The 12,094-nt window shown below is 47.9% G+C and overlaps 1 protein-coding gene across 3 annotated transcripts; it reads left to right on the top strand.

Annotated features, from left to right (window-relative positions):
• Positions 1 to 1,362: 1,362 nt before the first annotated feature.
• On the top strand, positions 1,363 to 10,052 carry RPP21 (ribonuclease P subunit p21). Of its 3 annotated transcripts, none has more exons than XM_074398329.1 (5): positions 1,363 to 1,454; positions 1,529 to 1,629; positions 1,713 to 1,795; positions 3,147 to 3,272; positions 9,509 to 10,052. In XM_074398329.1, the coding sequence occupies exons 1-5, from the start codon at positions 1,398 to 1,400 to the stop codon at positions 9,541 to 9,543; spliced, it is 402 nt and encodes a 133-aa protein (XP_074254430.1). In that variant the 5' UTR covers positions 1,363 to 1,397; the 3' UTR covers positions 9,544 to 10,052. The 3 variants fall into 3 exon arrangements, with proteins under 3 accessions (XP_074254430.1, XP_003944890.2, XP_039323355.1); XM_003944841.4 differs by lacking the exon at positions 9,509 to 10,052 and adding an exon at positions 3,428 to 7,280; XM_039467421.2 differs by lacking the exon at positions 9,509 to 10,052 and adding an exon at positions 3,428 to 3,570 and having other exon boundaries at positions 3,147 to 3,279.
• The last annotated feature ends 2,042 nt before the right edge of the window (positions 10,053 to 12,094 follow it).

Here is a 12,094-nt window from a genome sequence, read left to right as displayed (position 1 = left end):
GTTACACATGCATGTTCCTGGGTCTCACCCTTAGTGATCAGTCAAGGTCTGGGGTGGGCCTTGGCATCTACATTTTATTTTATTTATTTTTGAGACAGAGTCTCACTCTGTTGCCCAGGCTGGAGTGCAGTGGCATGATCTCGGCTCACTGCAACCCCTGCCTCCTGGGTTCAAGCCATTCTCCTGTCTCAGCCTCCCGAGTAGCTGGGACTATAGGCATGCACCACCACGCCCGGCCAATTTTTGTATTTTTAGTAGCGATGGGGTTTTGCCATGTTGGCCAGGCTGCTCTCGAACTCCTGAACTCAAGTGATCTGCCTGCCCCAGCCTCCCAAAGTGCTGGGATTACAGGTGTGAGCCACTGTGCCTGGCCTCCATCTACATTTTAAACACACTTCTCTCCTTTGAGTCTGAGGATCCCTGTGAAACTAGCTCCAGAGGTTTCAGCCATGCCTTTCCTCCCAGCTGGAGCCCTGCTTTTCTGCTCCTGCCTGGCAGCAGGTCTGAGAGGGAAGAGAAGTCGTACCCTCTCCAGACTAATGCTGCCTCCCCATCTCAGGGTTCATTCATCTTCTACCCCTCCAGCTCACATCCATCTGCTTTTGACCTCAGTAACTGATAGTCACTATGAGTCACAGGACACCAAACAGAAGAAATGGAAGACAGAAGAGGTCAGAGGGAGGGGTGCGAGGTGAATGTCAGCGTGGAGAGGGGGGTGAAGTTTCAGGGGCGGGGGATGCTGTTGACAGATTTCTGTGCCGTACCAAAGCCTAGGAGTTAGAAACCATTCACTCAAAGTGAGGATCACCTACTGTGTGTCCAGCTCTGCATAACAGGAACTGATCTCTTTGGTAAGTGGAAAAGTGGGAGCAAGCTGTGCTTTATGAGGACCGAGAGTCCTTTTGCCTCTCTCCAGCACCCTCGTGATCCTTCTCACTTTCACCCTCGCTGGCACCAGTGATTTTTTTTTTTTTAATGTAGTACCTCTGTGCCTTCCCTCTGTAGATCTTACAGGCATCTGCCTCTGACTTCAGGAGAGTAGGGCAGAAGCTCTAGCTGTGTATAAATTGCACATAACCATCTCCCCAACCTATCTGCATAAAGAGACCAGGCTTCGGTCCTGAAAATGTCTAGCCGATTTAAGATCCTCACCTGCTCCACTAGGTCCCTAGGTAATATGACTGGTCATGAAATTGAGGAAGATACAAACACTGAAAACTTAAAAAGGGACCCTGGGCATGGATTGCTGGGGATTGGTTTTGGCACAGATGAATCTGTGAGGCCGCGGGAAGGCGCCTGAAGGCGCGGGGACTACGCTTCCCAAGAGGCCTCGCGCGGACGCCCGGGCGGGGCTGTGCGAGGGGCGGGGCTGCGGGCGGCCCCGGAGCACGGCGCTGATGGCGGGGCCGGTGAAGGACCGCGAGGCCTTCCAGAGGCTCAGCTTCCTGTACCAGGTGAGTCTGCGACAAGGGCCCCACGGGCCGATGCTCCGCGCGCAAGCCCCAGAATGACCGCGCCCCTCCCGCAGGCCGCCCATTGTGTCCTTGCCCAGGACCCCGAGAACCAGGCGCTGGCAAGATTTTACTGCCACACGGAGAAGACCATCGCGAAGCGGCTCGTCTTGCGGCGGTGAGAGCCATGGGACGGGTGGCGGGCGAGAGGAACGCGAGAGGGAGCGCGGGCGCGGGACCACTGCCCTCTTCCGCCCCCAGGGACCCTTCGGTGAAGAGGACTCTGTGTCGAGGATGTTCTTCCCTCCTCGTCCCCGGCCTCACCTGCACCCAGCGCCAGAGACGTGAGTGCTTCTGCCGAGGTGGACGATTGCGGAGCATTGTGGGTGGGCTGGGGCGGGGGCACTGGAGGCCAACAGCGCCTTCCTCCCTCTAAGTGGATGTTGGGTGTGGAACTCGCAGGAGTCTTCCTTCTTCAGGTTTAGATTAAGTTGCTAACTCCATTGCACAAACTAGGGTTTGGGCTTGGGGTTTTGTTTTGTTTTGTTTTGTTTTGTTTTGTTTTGTTTTTCCAGCGTGGGCAGTAGAGAATAGTTGTTACTTTAAGAGGCAACCTCACCCATGCACAATAATAGATGTTATTTGGCTTTGCGGAGGACATGAGTCCCATCACCGTTCATTGATTAAGCAAATATTTATTTTCTAAAATGTGTCAGGTACTGTGCTAGATTCATTATTCTCCTTGAAATTCTAATTGTAGAAAAAGACTTTAATTGGGGGAGTAAAATGCTCACTTACTCATGCCAGTGGTGGTAAAGTTCATGATAGCAAAGGGAGTGCGAGATGGAAATTCTTGGCATGTGTTAGGACTCTGAGACAAGAGAGCTGTTAAAACATGCGCTTTGAATGAAGATACCCCCCACAACATGGCTGTTTATCCACCCGGGTGCAGGTGGGCTGAGCCCAAAAAGGGCGTCAGCAAAGGGTGGTGGGTTAGGAGTTGGTTTTATAGGTTGGGACAAATTTTTTGGGAAGGAGGCAGGGATGTTACGGATCGGTTACAGTGGTGGGGGTAGGAGCAAGGAGTATACATTATCATCAATTCAGTTACAATGGCGGGTGGGGAAGGCGTTAGAGTAGTTAAGGTGGTAGGGTGGGGCGGAGGGATATTAGAGCAAGAACAGTTAAGGTGGCAGGGTGGGGCGAGGAGTATTCACACTATCATAATAACAGTTAAGATGGCAGGGTGAGAAGAGAAGCTTAATATCCAGGGGAAGCTCCAAGTTAGTGATAATGGCGAACGCAGGCAGAGGATGGAGGACGATCAGCCGAGGCAGGCAGGACTTCAGACTTTCTGGGTCCAGGCTTGCACATGGAGGCCTGACAAGAGCTTGTGGTGCTGTCAAGGAAATGAGAGTTTAGGGGGCCGGAGTTTGAGGTAGGAGGGCAAGACATGAGGCTGGAGAAGGAAACGGGCCACTTCTTGAAGCCTTGTTAGGGAGTTTGGACTTTATCTTAAAGAGTTCCAAGAAATTGAAGGAGCTTATACAGGGGCCTGACACCACCAAACGTTCCTTTAAATTGGGGGTGTGGTGGGGGAGCGGGGATACCTACTGAAAAACACTGGAGGCAGAACTGGCAGCAAGAGACCATTACTTCTGAACCTGGACACTCTTTTTCCCATGCCCACCCTAGGCTGCAGGGGACAGCGCTGGACAGTACAGACCTGCCTCACATGCCAGCGCAGCCAACGCTTCCTCAATGATCCTGGGCATTTACTCTGGGGAGACAGGCCTGAGGCCCAGCTGGGGAACCAGGCAGGTGAGAGGTGAGGGAGAAAATGGAGGACACCCCAGAAGACAGGGACTATGGGAAACACAGAGTGAAGAGGACACATGCACAGGTCCTGTGTTGGTGTGAGAGGTACCACAGTCAGAAAACTGATTCTGCACCTCTGATTCTGCTCATTTACCCAGATTCTAAACCACTACAGCCCTTGCCAAACACAGCCCACTCCATTCCAGCCCACCTTCCTGAGGAGAAAATGCCGACTCAAGGTTCCAGTCACCAGTGATGGATTCACCCCAGCTCCCAAATATAGTTTACTTGTTTTACGTTCCATGATTCTGTTCTGTGGGTATCTCAAGTCTTAGTTCCATTTTCTTCTGTTTCTGTTTGTGTTTCTTGGTTGCCTTTGTAATCCCACCATGCAGGGAGATCTTAATTTCCATAGACCACTTGGCCCCACTCAGCAGCTCACATTTCCAAGGTCATGGCCCCAGTTCCCTATCAATGACCTGAGCCACCTTAGGACATTCCATGTTTAGGTAGCCATGACTACTGACTGAAGAGCTGGAGAGAATAATGTCACTGCTGTCATCTTCAAACAAGGAGGAGAATATGGGGCACTGGAGAGTGTTCATACCCTCTAGGCCCACTCAGAGTCAGAAAAGACTCAGGTCTTTTCCCAATCTCAAAGTTGTCTTTAATAAAATTCTAATAAAGGAAATGGCACAAACCTGAACTAACAAGGTCAAAGGTGTTAACAAGGGACACTGACACATTTTGCAAGGATATTTCGTAGGTAAAGTCCCAGAGTTTTCTTAAGAATAAACAGCGGGGAGCCTGGATAGCTCAGTCGGTAGAGCATCAGACTTTTAAGGGCCGGGCGCTGTAATCCCAGCACTTTGGGAGGCCGAGGCGGGTGGATCACGAGGTCGAGAGATCGAGACCATCCTGGTCAACATGGTGAAACCCTGCCTCTACTAAAAATACAAAAATTAGCTGGGCATGGTGGCACGTGCCTGTAATCCCAGCTACTCAGGAGGCTGAGGCAGGAGAATTGCTTGAACCCAGGAGGCGGAGGTTGCGGTAAGCCGAGATCGCGCCATTGCACTCCAGCCTGGGTAACAAGAGCGAAACTCCATCTCAAAAAAAAAAAAAAAAAAAGAATAAACAACTAAAATGTCTTCTTTGATATCCCTAGAAAACCTACTGAAGTACAGAATTCCTAGACTGACCTTTTTGCTAATTGACAGCTAATCAGGTTACGCCAAAAGCATACGAAATTTACTATCCCCAGAATGCAGTTTTCTTTCTTTCTTTTCTCTTAAAAGCCCTGTGTTTGCTTATCGATTGTTGTATAAAAATCACTTCATCATGTTGGAACTTAAAACAATGATTTATGCTGGGTGCCGTGGCTCAAGCCTGTAATCCCAGCACTGTGGGAGGCCGAGGCAGATGGATCAAGAGGTCAAGAGATCGAGACCATCCTGGTCAACATGGTGAAACCCTGTCTCTACTAAAAATACAAAAAAAAAATTAGCTGGGCATGGTGGCGCGTGCCTGTAATCCCAGCTACTCGGGAGGCTGAGGCAGGAGAATTGCCTGAGCCCAGGAGGCGGAGGTTGCGGTGAGCCGAGATCGCGCCATTGCACTCCAGCCTGGGTAACAAGAGCGAAACTCCGTCTCAAAAAAAAAAAAAAAATCACTTCATCATGTTGGAACTTAAAACAATGATTTCTGCTGGGTGCCGTGGCTCACGCCTGTAATCCCAACACTGTGGGAGGCCGAGGCAGGTGGATCAAGAGGTCAAGAGATCGAGACCATACTGGTCAACATGGTGAAACCCTATCTCTACTAAAAATACAAAAAATTAGCTGGCCATGGTGGCGTGTGCCTGTAATCCCAGCTACTCAGGAGGTTGAGGCAGAAGAATTGCCTGAACCCAGGAGGCAGAGGTTGCCGTGAGCCGAGATCTTGCCATTGCACTGAAGCCTGGGTAACAAGAGTGAAACTCCATCTCAAAAAAAAAAACAGTGATTCATTATTTCCTCCGGTTCTGTGAACTAGGAATTCTGAAAGACTTTGGCTGGGTGGTTCTTCTGTTCCACAGGAAATCAGAGTTACATTGCTGCATTTAGCTGGTGTCTGGTAGGTGGTCTGGAAGACTCAAGAAGTTTCACTCACATGTTTAGTACCTCATTGCTTCTTCAGGTAGCCTTGCTCCCTAGCTAGCTTTGGTGTTCTCACAGCATGGCTGTCTCAAGGTTGTATTTTTTACAACAGCTCTGGCTTCTACAAAAGCATCCCAATATGTAAGTGTTTGGCTGGGCTCAGTGGCTCATGCCTGTAATCCCAACACTTTGTGAGGCCGAGGCAGGGTGTGGCAGTGGGCGCCTATAATTCCAGCTACTTGGGAGGCTGAGGCAGGAGAATCACTTGAACCCAGGAGGTGGTGAGCCTAGGTCACGCTGCTGCATTCCAGCCTGTGTGACAGAGTGAGACTGTGTCTCAAAAATAAATACATAATAAACTAAAATGTAGATGCCCAGGCCCTGTGACAGAGGACTTCTAGGCAGAGATTGCAGTGAGCTTCCCAGCTCAGGCTCTTAGCTCCGCTGACTGTCTGGTAAAATCAACTGCACTCACCTCTTCCCTTCACTGTCAACTTCTATGTTCTTGGGCATCAAACATAATTTTGTTTCAGAAATAAAGGGCAATGCAGCCTAAGGAAAATTTCTAAGACTGCTTCAATCTTGAAGTTCTTTGCCTGAAACCCAAGGAGAGATCAAGCCTAAGGAGAAGAAGGGGAACATTCTCTTTGAAATGCTGGGTATTTCTAAGCAGGAGTAGGGGGCCCTGCCCTGGAGGGGAGGTTTGGCTTGAACTGCACTGCCTGCGCCCTGCCCCAAACTCTGCCCTCTCCAGGTCCTAATCCAAACAAGTACAAAAGGAGGCTGAGTTTGCGGTGGAGAGTGAAACAGCATGACGGTTAGAAAATTGTTAGGACTTGTATGTGGTGGATTGCTATTGTTTTTATTTTCTTTCATTCCCTATTTTCTGCAAGTATCACTACTGCCTAAATATATTTAAAGAATTGTATCTGTACCTTGAAATTAAAATTAGTATGTTCTAACACATTAAAATAACTAAGGAACCAATTATATTAATATAAACAAAAAAACTAATATTTTTTTTGAGACAGAATCTCACTCTGTCACCCAGGCTGGAGTGCAGTGGTGGGATCTCAGCTCACTGCAACCTCCGCCTCCTGGATTCAACTGATTCTTCTGCCTCAGCCTCCCGAGTAGCTGGGATTACAGGCGTACACTGCAATGCCTGGCTAATTTTTTGTATTTTAGTATAAAGGGGGTTTCACTGTGTTGCCCAGGCTGGTTGCAAACTCCTGAGCTCAGGCAATCCACCCTCCTCATCCTCCCATTACAGGCATGAGCCACCACGCCCAGCCAAAAAATTAATTTGGGCCATGTGTGGGCTCACACCTCTAATCCAAGCACTTTGGGAGGCTGAGGCAAAAGAATTGCTTGAGGTCAGGAGTTTAAGAACAATCTCGGCAACATATTGAGGCTCTGTCTCTACAAAAATTTTAAAAAATTAGCCAGGCCTGGTAGCGTGAATAGTCCCAGATACTTGGAAGGCTGAGGCAGGAGGATCACTTGAGCCCAGGAGCTCCAGGTTACAATGAGCTATGATGATCTTGCCACTGCACTCCAGCCTGGGCAACAGAGTTAAATCCTGTATTTAAGAAAAACTGGCTGGGCACCATGGCTCATGCCTGTAATCTCAGCGCTTTGGGAGGCCAAGGCAGGCAGATCACCTAAGGTCAGAAGTTCGAGACCAGCCTGGCCAACATGGTGAAATCCAGGAGGCAGAGGTTTCAGTGAACTGAGATCACACCACTGCACTCCATCGTGGGCAACTAGAGCGAGACTTCGTCTCAGAAAGAGAGAGAAAGAAAGAGAAAAAGAAAAAGACTAATCTGCCATTCTGCCAAATAAAGATGCCTCTGGGAGATCCAACTCTGAATGATGTCTCAGCTATCTTCTACACATCAGTTCTCAAGTGAACCCTCTTCCCTCAGGACATGTGGCAATGTCTGGATATATTTTGGGGTTGTTACAATCAGGGAGGTGTTGGTGTTACAGGCATCTAGTGGGTAGAGGCTAAAAATGTTGCTAAACATCCTACAATTCACAGGACAACCTCCACAACAAAGAGCTATCTGGCCTGAAACATCAAGTACTTACATAATGCTGAGATTATGAACTCCTGCTCTACCCAGGTCCTCTGAGTCTGACACTCCAGGCCGGCTTCCTCCCCTGTAATACCCACAACACCTGCCTACATTGCTGTGCTAGCCCCCATCACACTGCAAGGTTATTGCATTTATTGTCTCCTCTTTACAACTGTCAACTCCTGGAAAGTGGGTGCTCTGTCCGACAGCTATGTTTTGTAACTGTGTTTTATGCCTTATATTTTTCTCAGCACTTGAACATTGCCAGACACATACTATTTGCTCCATGAATGACTGCCAGTGGCGTGAGTTTAGTTTTGAGACACCTAGGAAACAACAGAAATTAGCAATGATTAGTGAGATAAAGAGAGGTTATTAATAAAGCCCTCCCTTTATTACTTCTGCCAGCCCTAAAACCCTAGTGTCTATGGTAACATGATTACATCCATTTTATAAATAAGTTAATTAATGCTTAGATAATTTACATGATGTGTCCAAGATCTCATGACTGGACAGAGGACCAGTTGAGACTCTCACGCAATTATCTAACTTTTTTTTGTTTGTTTGTTTTTGTTTTTGTTTTTGTTTTTGAGACAGAGTTTTGCTCTTGTTACCCAGGCTGGAGTGCAATGGCGCGATCTCGGCTCACCGCAACCTCCGCCTCCTGGGTTCAGGCAATTCTCCTGTCTCAGCCTCCTGAGTAGCTGGGATTACAGGCACGCGCCACCATGCCCAGCTAATTTTTTTTGTATTTTTAGTAGAGACGGGGTTTCACCATGTTGACCAGGATGGTCTCGATCTCTTGACCTCGTGATCCACCCGCCTCGGCCTCCCAAAGTGCTGGGATTACAGGCTTGAGCCACCGCGCCCGGCCTAATTATCTAACTTTAAAAGTCCAATTCTGTTACTACCTAAAGAGTTTCCCTGAAATATATTCCTACTAAAAGACCATGAGTGGCCAGGTGTGGTGATTCGCACTTGTAATCCCAGCACTTTAGAAGGCCAAGGAGGGCGGATCACTTGAGGCCAGGAGTTTGAGACTAGGCTGGCCAACATGATGAAACTCCATCTCTACTAAAAACACAAAAATTAGCCGGATGTGGTGGCCAGGTAACTGAGGCTGAGGCAGGAGAATCGCTTGAACCCGGAAGGCAGAGGTTGCAGTGAGCCGAGATCGTGCCACTGCACTCCAGCCTGGTCAACAGAGCCAGACCCTGTCTCAAGAAAAAAGAGAAAAAGACCATGACAGATGCCTCTAGCTTCAAGGTGGCCGACTGGGCACCAAATCTTTCCTCCTTGCTTCTTAAGATTTTTTTTTTTAATGAATAAATAAATAAGAGAAGATGTTTCGCTATGTTGCCCAGGCTGGAGTGAAGTGGCTATTCACAGGCGCGATCCCACTACTGATCAGCATGGGAGTTTTGACCTGCTCCGTTTCAGACCTGGGCCGGTTCATCCCTCCTTAGGCAACCTGGTGGTCCCCCACTCCCAGGAGGTCACCATATTAATGCCGAACTTAATGTGGACACTGGATCGGCATAGCGCACTACAGCCCAGAACTCCCGAGCTCAAGAGATCCTCCAGCCTCAGCCTCCTGAGTAGCTGGGACTACAGGCACGCGCCACCGCGCCCGGCGAAGTCATTCTTAAAACGTTATTAGGGGAACTGAAATTAACTGTAAAGAAGGATGAGTCCAGTAGTGAAAAATTTTCCACAATTAGGAATAGAAAAAGATCCTTGCTGATCAATGAAAGAAAGCAGAACTTCCAGCGCATAAGAAACGCTAGAGGGGGCTGTAGCCCCGTGAAAACCAATCAACCTGCTAAAAGGAGCCCTAGAAAGAAACCTCCTCCTCGCACCCCCTCCCCCCCCATTCGCCCCCCCCCCCCTCCGCCTTCCTCTCTGTTTCTGCCGCCCCTCCCTTCCTTCTCTGGAAGACTTCACCCTTCACCGAGGCTACCAACCAAATCCGCTGCAGGGTGTGGTCCGGGGTCGACTTATCACAGGCCTGTCTCCCCAGGGTTCCTGCGTCGCGTATCTAGGCAGAAGCACTGACCCCGCATCCCTCCCGTCGGGACCCCACGTGCTGCCCCAGTGAAATGAACTCCTGGTGCTTGTGGCGTGCGCTGCGCGGTTCCACCCCACTGTGCCTTGCTTTCCACCCTCCCACGACAGCTGGACGCTCCCCTGTCGCTTGGCGCGGTCCTCAGCGCTACTCGCGTCCTGGGATCCACAAAGTTGGCCGCTCCCGCAGGGTGTGCCAAAGCTTATCAAGCGCCATTCCATGTAGGGAAAATAACTGATACACTCAGCACAGTTCTGCATATACATAGGCCATTAAAAGGAAGTGAATGAAGCTTGTGTGACACCTTCTGTGAAAGCAATAGTACCGAATTACAAATCAAATTGCATCTTCGCCGATCTCCTGAAGAGGAAAAATCTTGCCAAATGCGTTTTCCCAGCAAAATGCAAACCTCCTTCAGCTAACACCAAGTAAGTATGGGAGTGCTGAGACATAGCACAATGTGGGTTTTCAGTATAACTAGAAAAAAAAAAAAAAGAAAGAAACCAAATTAATACTTTCTACGTTTTCAAGGACAGTACCTAGGCAGGACATTTGAAGAGTGATATTTTTCAAAAATCCTGTAAGAAACTATTAAGTCACTGGGAGATATTCTGTTAAAATGTGTTTTTCTACAAAGCAGAGTCACAAAAACGCATGCTATGTGGTACACAAATAAAGTGGAAGCTGTCGATACAGGCATAAATATAAAGGATTTTGTTTACACAAAAAAATAATTTGTTGTCTCAATATACAACATTGTTGAACAAATACGGAGCTAAACAACTGGCTTCTAATGAATTATTCTAATAAATTTTACTCTGATAAGTTACATACTTAAAATATTATATTTAAATAACAAACTGGAGAGCTGTAGAAGAAACCTTATTTATCCTAATGTGAAGTTTAATATTCGTTTGAAAAAAATTTGTTTAAATAAATGCAGGAGATAAGTGGGTTTATTAAAACAACCACCTGGTATTAAATAGCATTTCTTCTCACCATAAAACAAAAAAATTCCACTCACTGCACTTCACCTTAGAATATATTGTGTTCATTTTAAGCAGGAAATGTTTCAAAACTCAAAATTTAGCCAACATTTTAATGATTCAAGAACTATTATCAAAAATATTTTTTTTTTTCAGGAAAAGTTGCTATAGCTTAATTATTAAGTAACCCAAACTCCTATTGCTTTTAAACTTCCTAGTTTGCTTCATTCAACAGCCCAGTGTGGAAAACATTTGCTACAAAACTGTCCTGTGAATTTTGTAGGCATTGTGGGTTCACCCAGTGGGAGTCTGCAGCATTGGCTAAAAAAATTGTTTCTGTGGTGCCTGATGAGAGGCTTGTGCTTTTAGCAATTGCATACCTAGATATGTCACCCCATAGAGCCTTCAGTGCTTCCCAATCCACCCCTCACTCCCACCTAATCCCTGACCAGGAGTAAACCCTAAGATGAGCTTGGAGGCTCCTGTGGCTAAGGGCAGTGGAATCCATTAAAGAATGCCAGGGCTGACAGAATATCAGAATTCTGCAACTGTGCCCCAAATTCAGGATTCTCTATTCTCGGTGCATCATGGCTCTTGTGGAGCAGAGCCTACGCATTGTGGGTTTTCAGTTACCTATTGCAAGATGTTGCTTACTCCCCTCACTCCATGTTCTTTGTATGGTGCAGTAAAACTCTAGTGGGGCTGCTGGTGCTGGGTGTTGTGGGGGGTGGGCTCCTACCCAGCTGCTGCTGAGCTCTGTGAGTTTGCTGTGGGCCATGGATTGGGTAATGTATCTCTAGGTTCTGCGTGGGAAGGGTGACCATCTCCACCTGGAGCCATAGCTTAGGAAGGAGGCAGATGAAGCAGATGAATAAACACCACTGTGTCTGGAAAGAGTGGGACACTCTGGAGACTCAAGGGACAGACAGTGTTTGCGATTTATTGGAGGTTTGCAGTATCACAATAGGAGGGTTGTTCAATAGGAGGAAAACCGTCCAATTGAAGAAAGAGCCGGAAGGAAGAAAATAGGACAATGGGCTCCAGTGCTCGAAAAGAGAGACCAAATGCAGTCAAAAAAGCACAGAAATGTATTTTTCCTCAAGTTCCTCATCTGTCACGTTCACCACAGATCTCAGCTTTGCTCTCTCAGAGTCCCGCAGCCCTCCAGCCGACTGAGAGGGACTCCTGTTCTCTTTGCGAACTGCCCATCCCCCTCCTCACTCAGCACCCTCCATCTGCTGTCACCCATTCCAAGTGCACGAATACTTAGAGCTCAATCCTTGCAAACCTGGTTTACACCACAGTGCCCCAAACCGGGAGACCTGCATCTCCTTTCCCTCTGCACCTCTGTAACTGACCTGCAGCAGTGGGCTTAGTATTCAGCTCAGTGCCCTCCTGGTCTTTGGTTCAGCCTTCTCTCCCACCTGGACATTTGGAGCTACTCCATCTCAGGCTTCTGCTCTTGTCTGGGATGCGAATCGCAATGTGTAGCCACTTCCCTAGCTCAAATCATCATTATCTGTCCCTGGGATTTCTACCAAAATTTCCCAACACA

Source organism: Saimiri boliviensis, chromosome 4 (assembly GCF_048565385.1).
Source record: "Saimiri boliviensis isolate mSaiBol1 chromosome 4, mSaiBol1.pri, whole genome shotgun sequence".
NCBI classification, from domain to species: Eukaryota; Metazoa; Chordata; class Mammalia; order Primates; family Cebidae; genus Saimiri; species Saimiri boliviensis.
The sequence above is the reverse complement of the archived record's forward strand: the minus strand, read 5'-3'. Positions and strand labels throughout refer to the sequence as shown.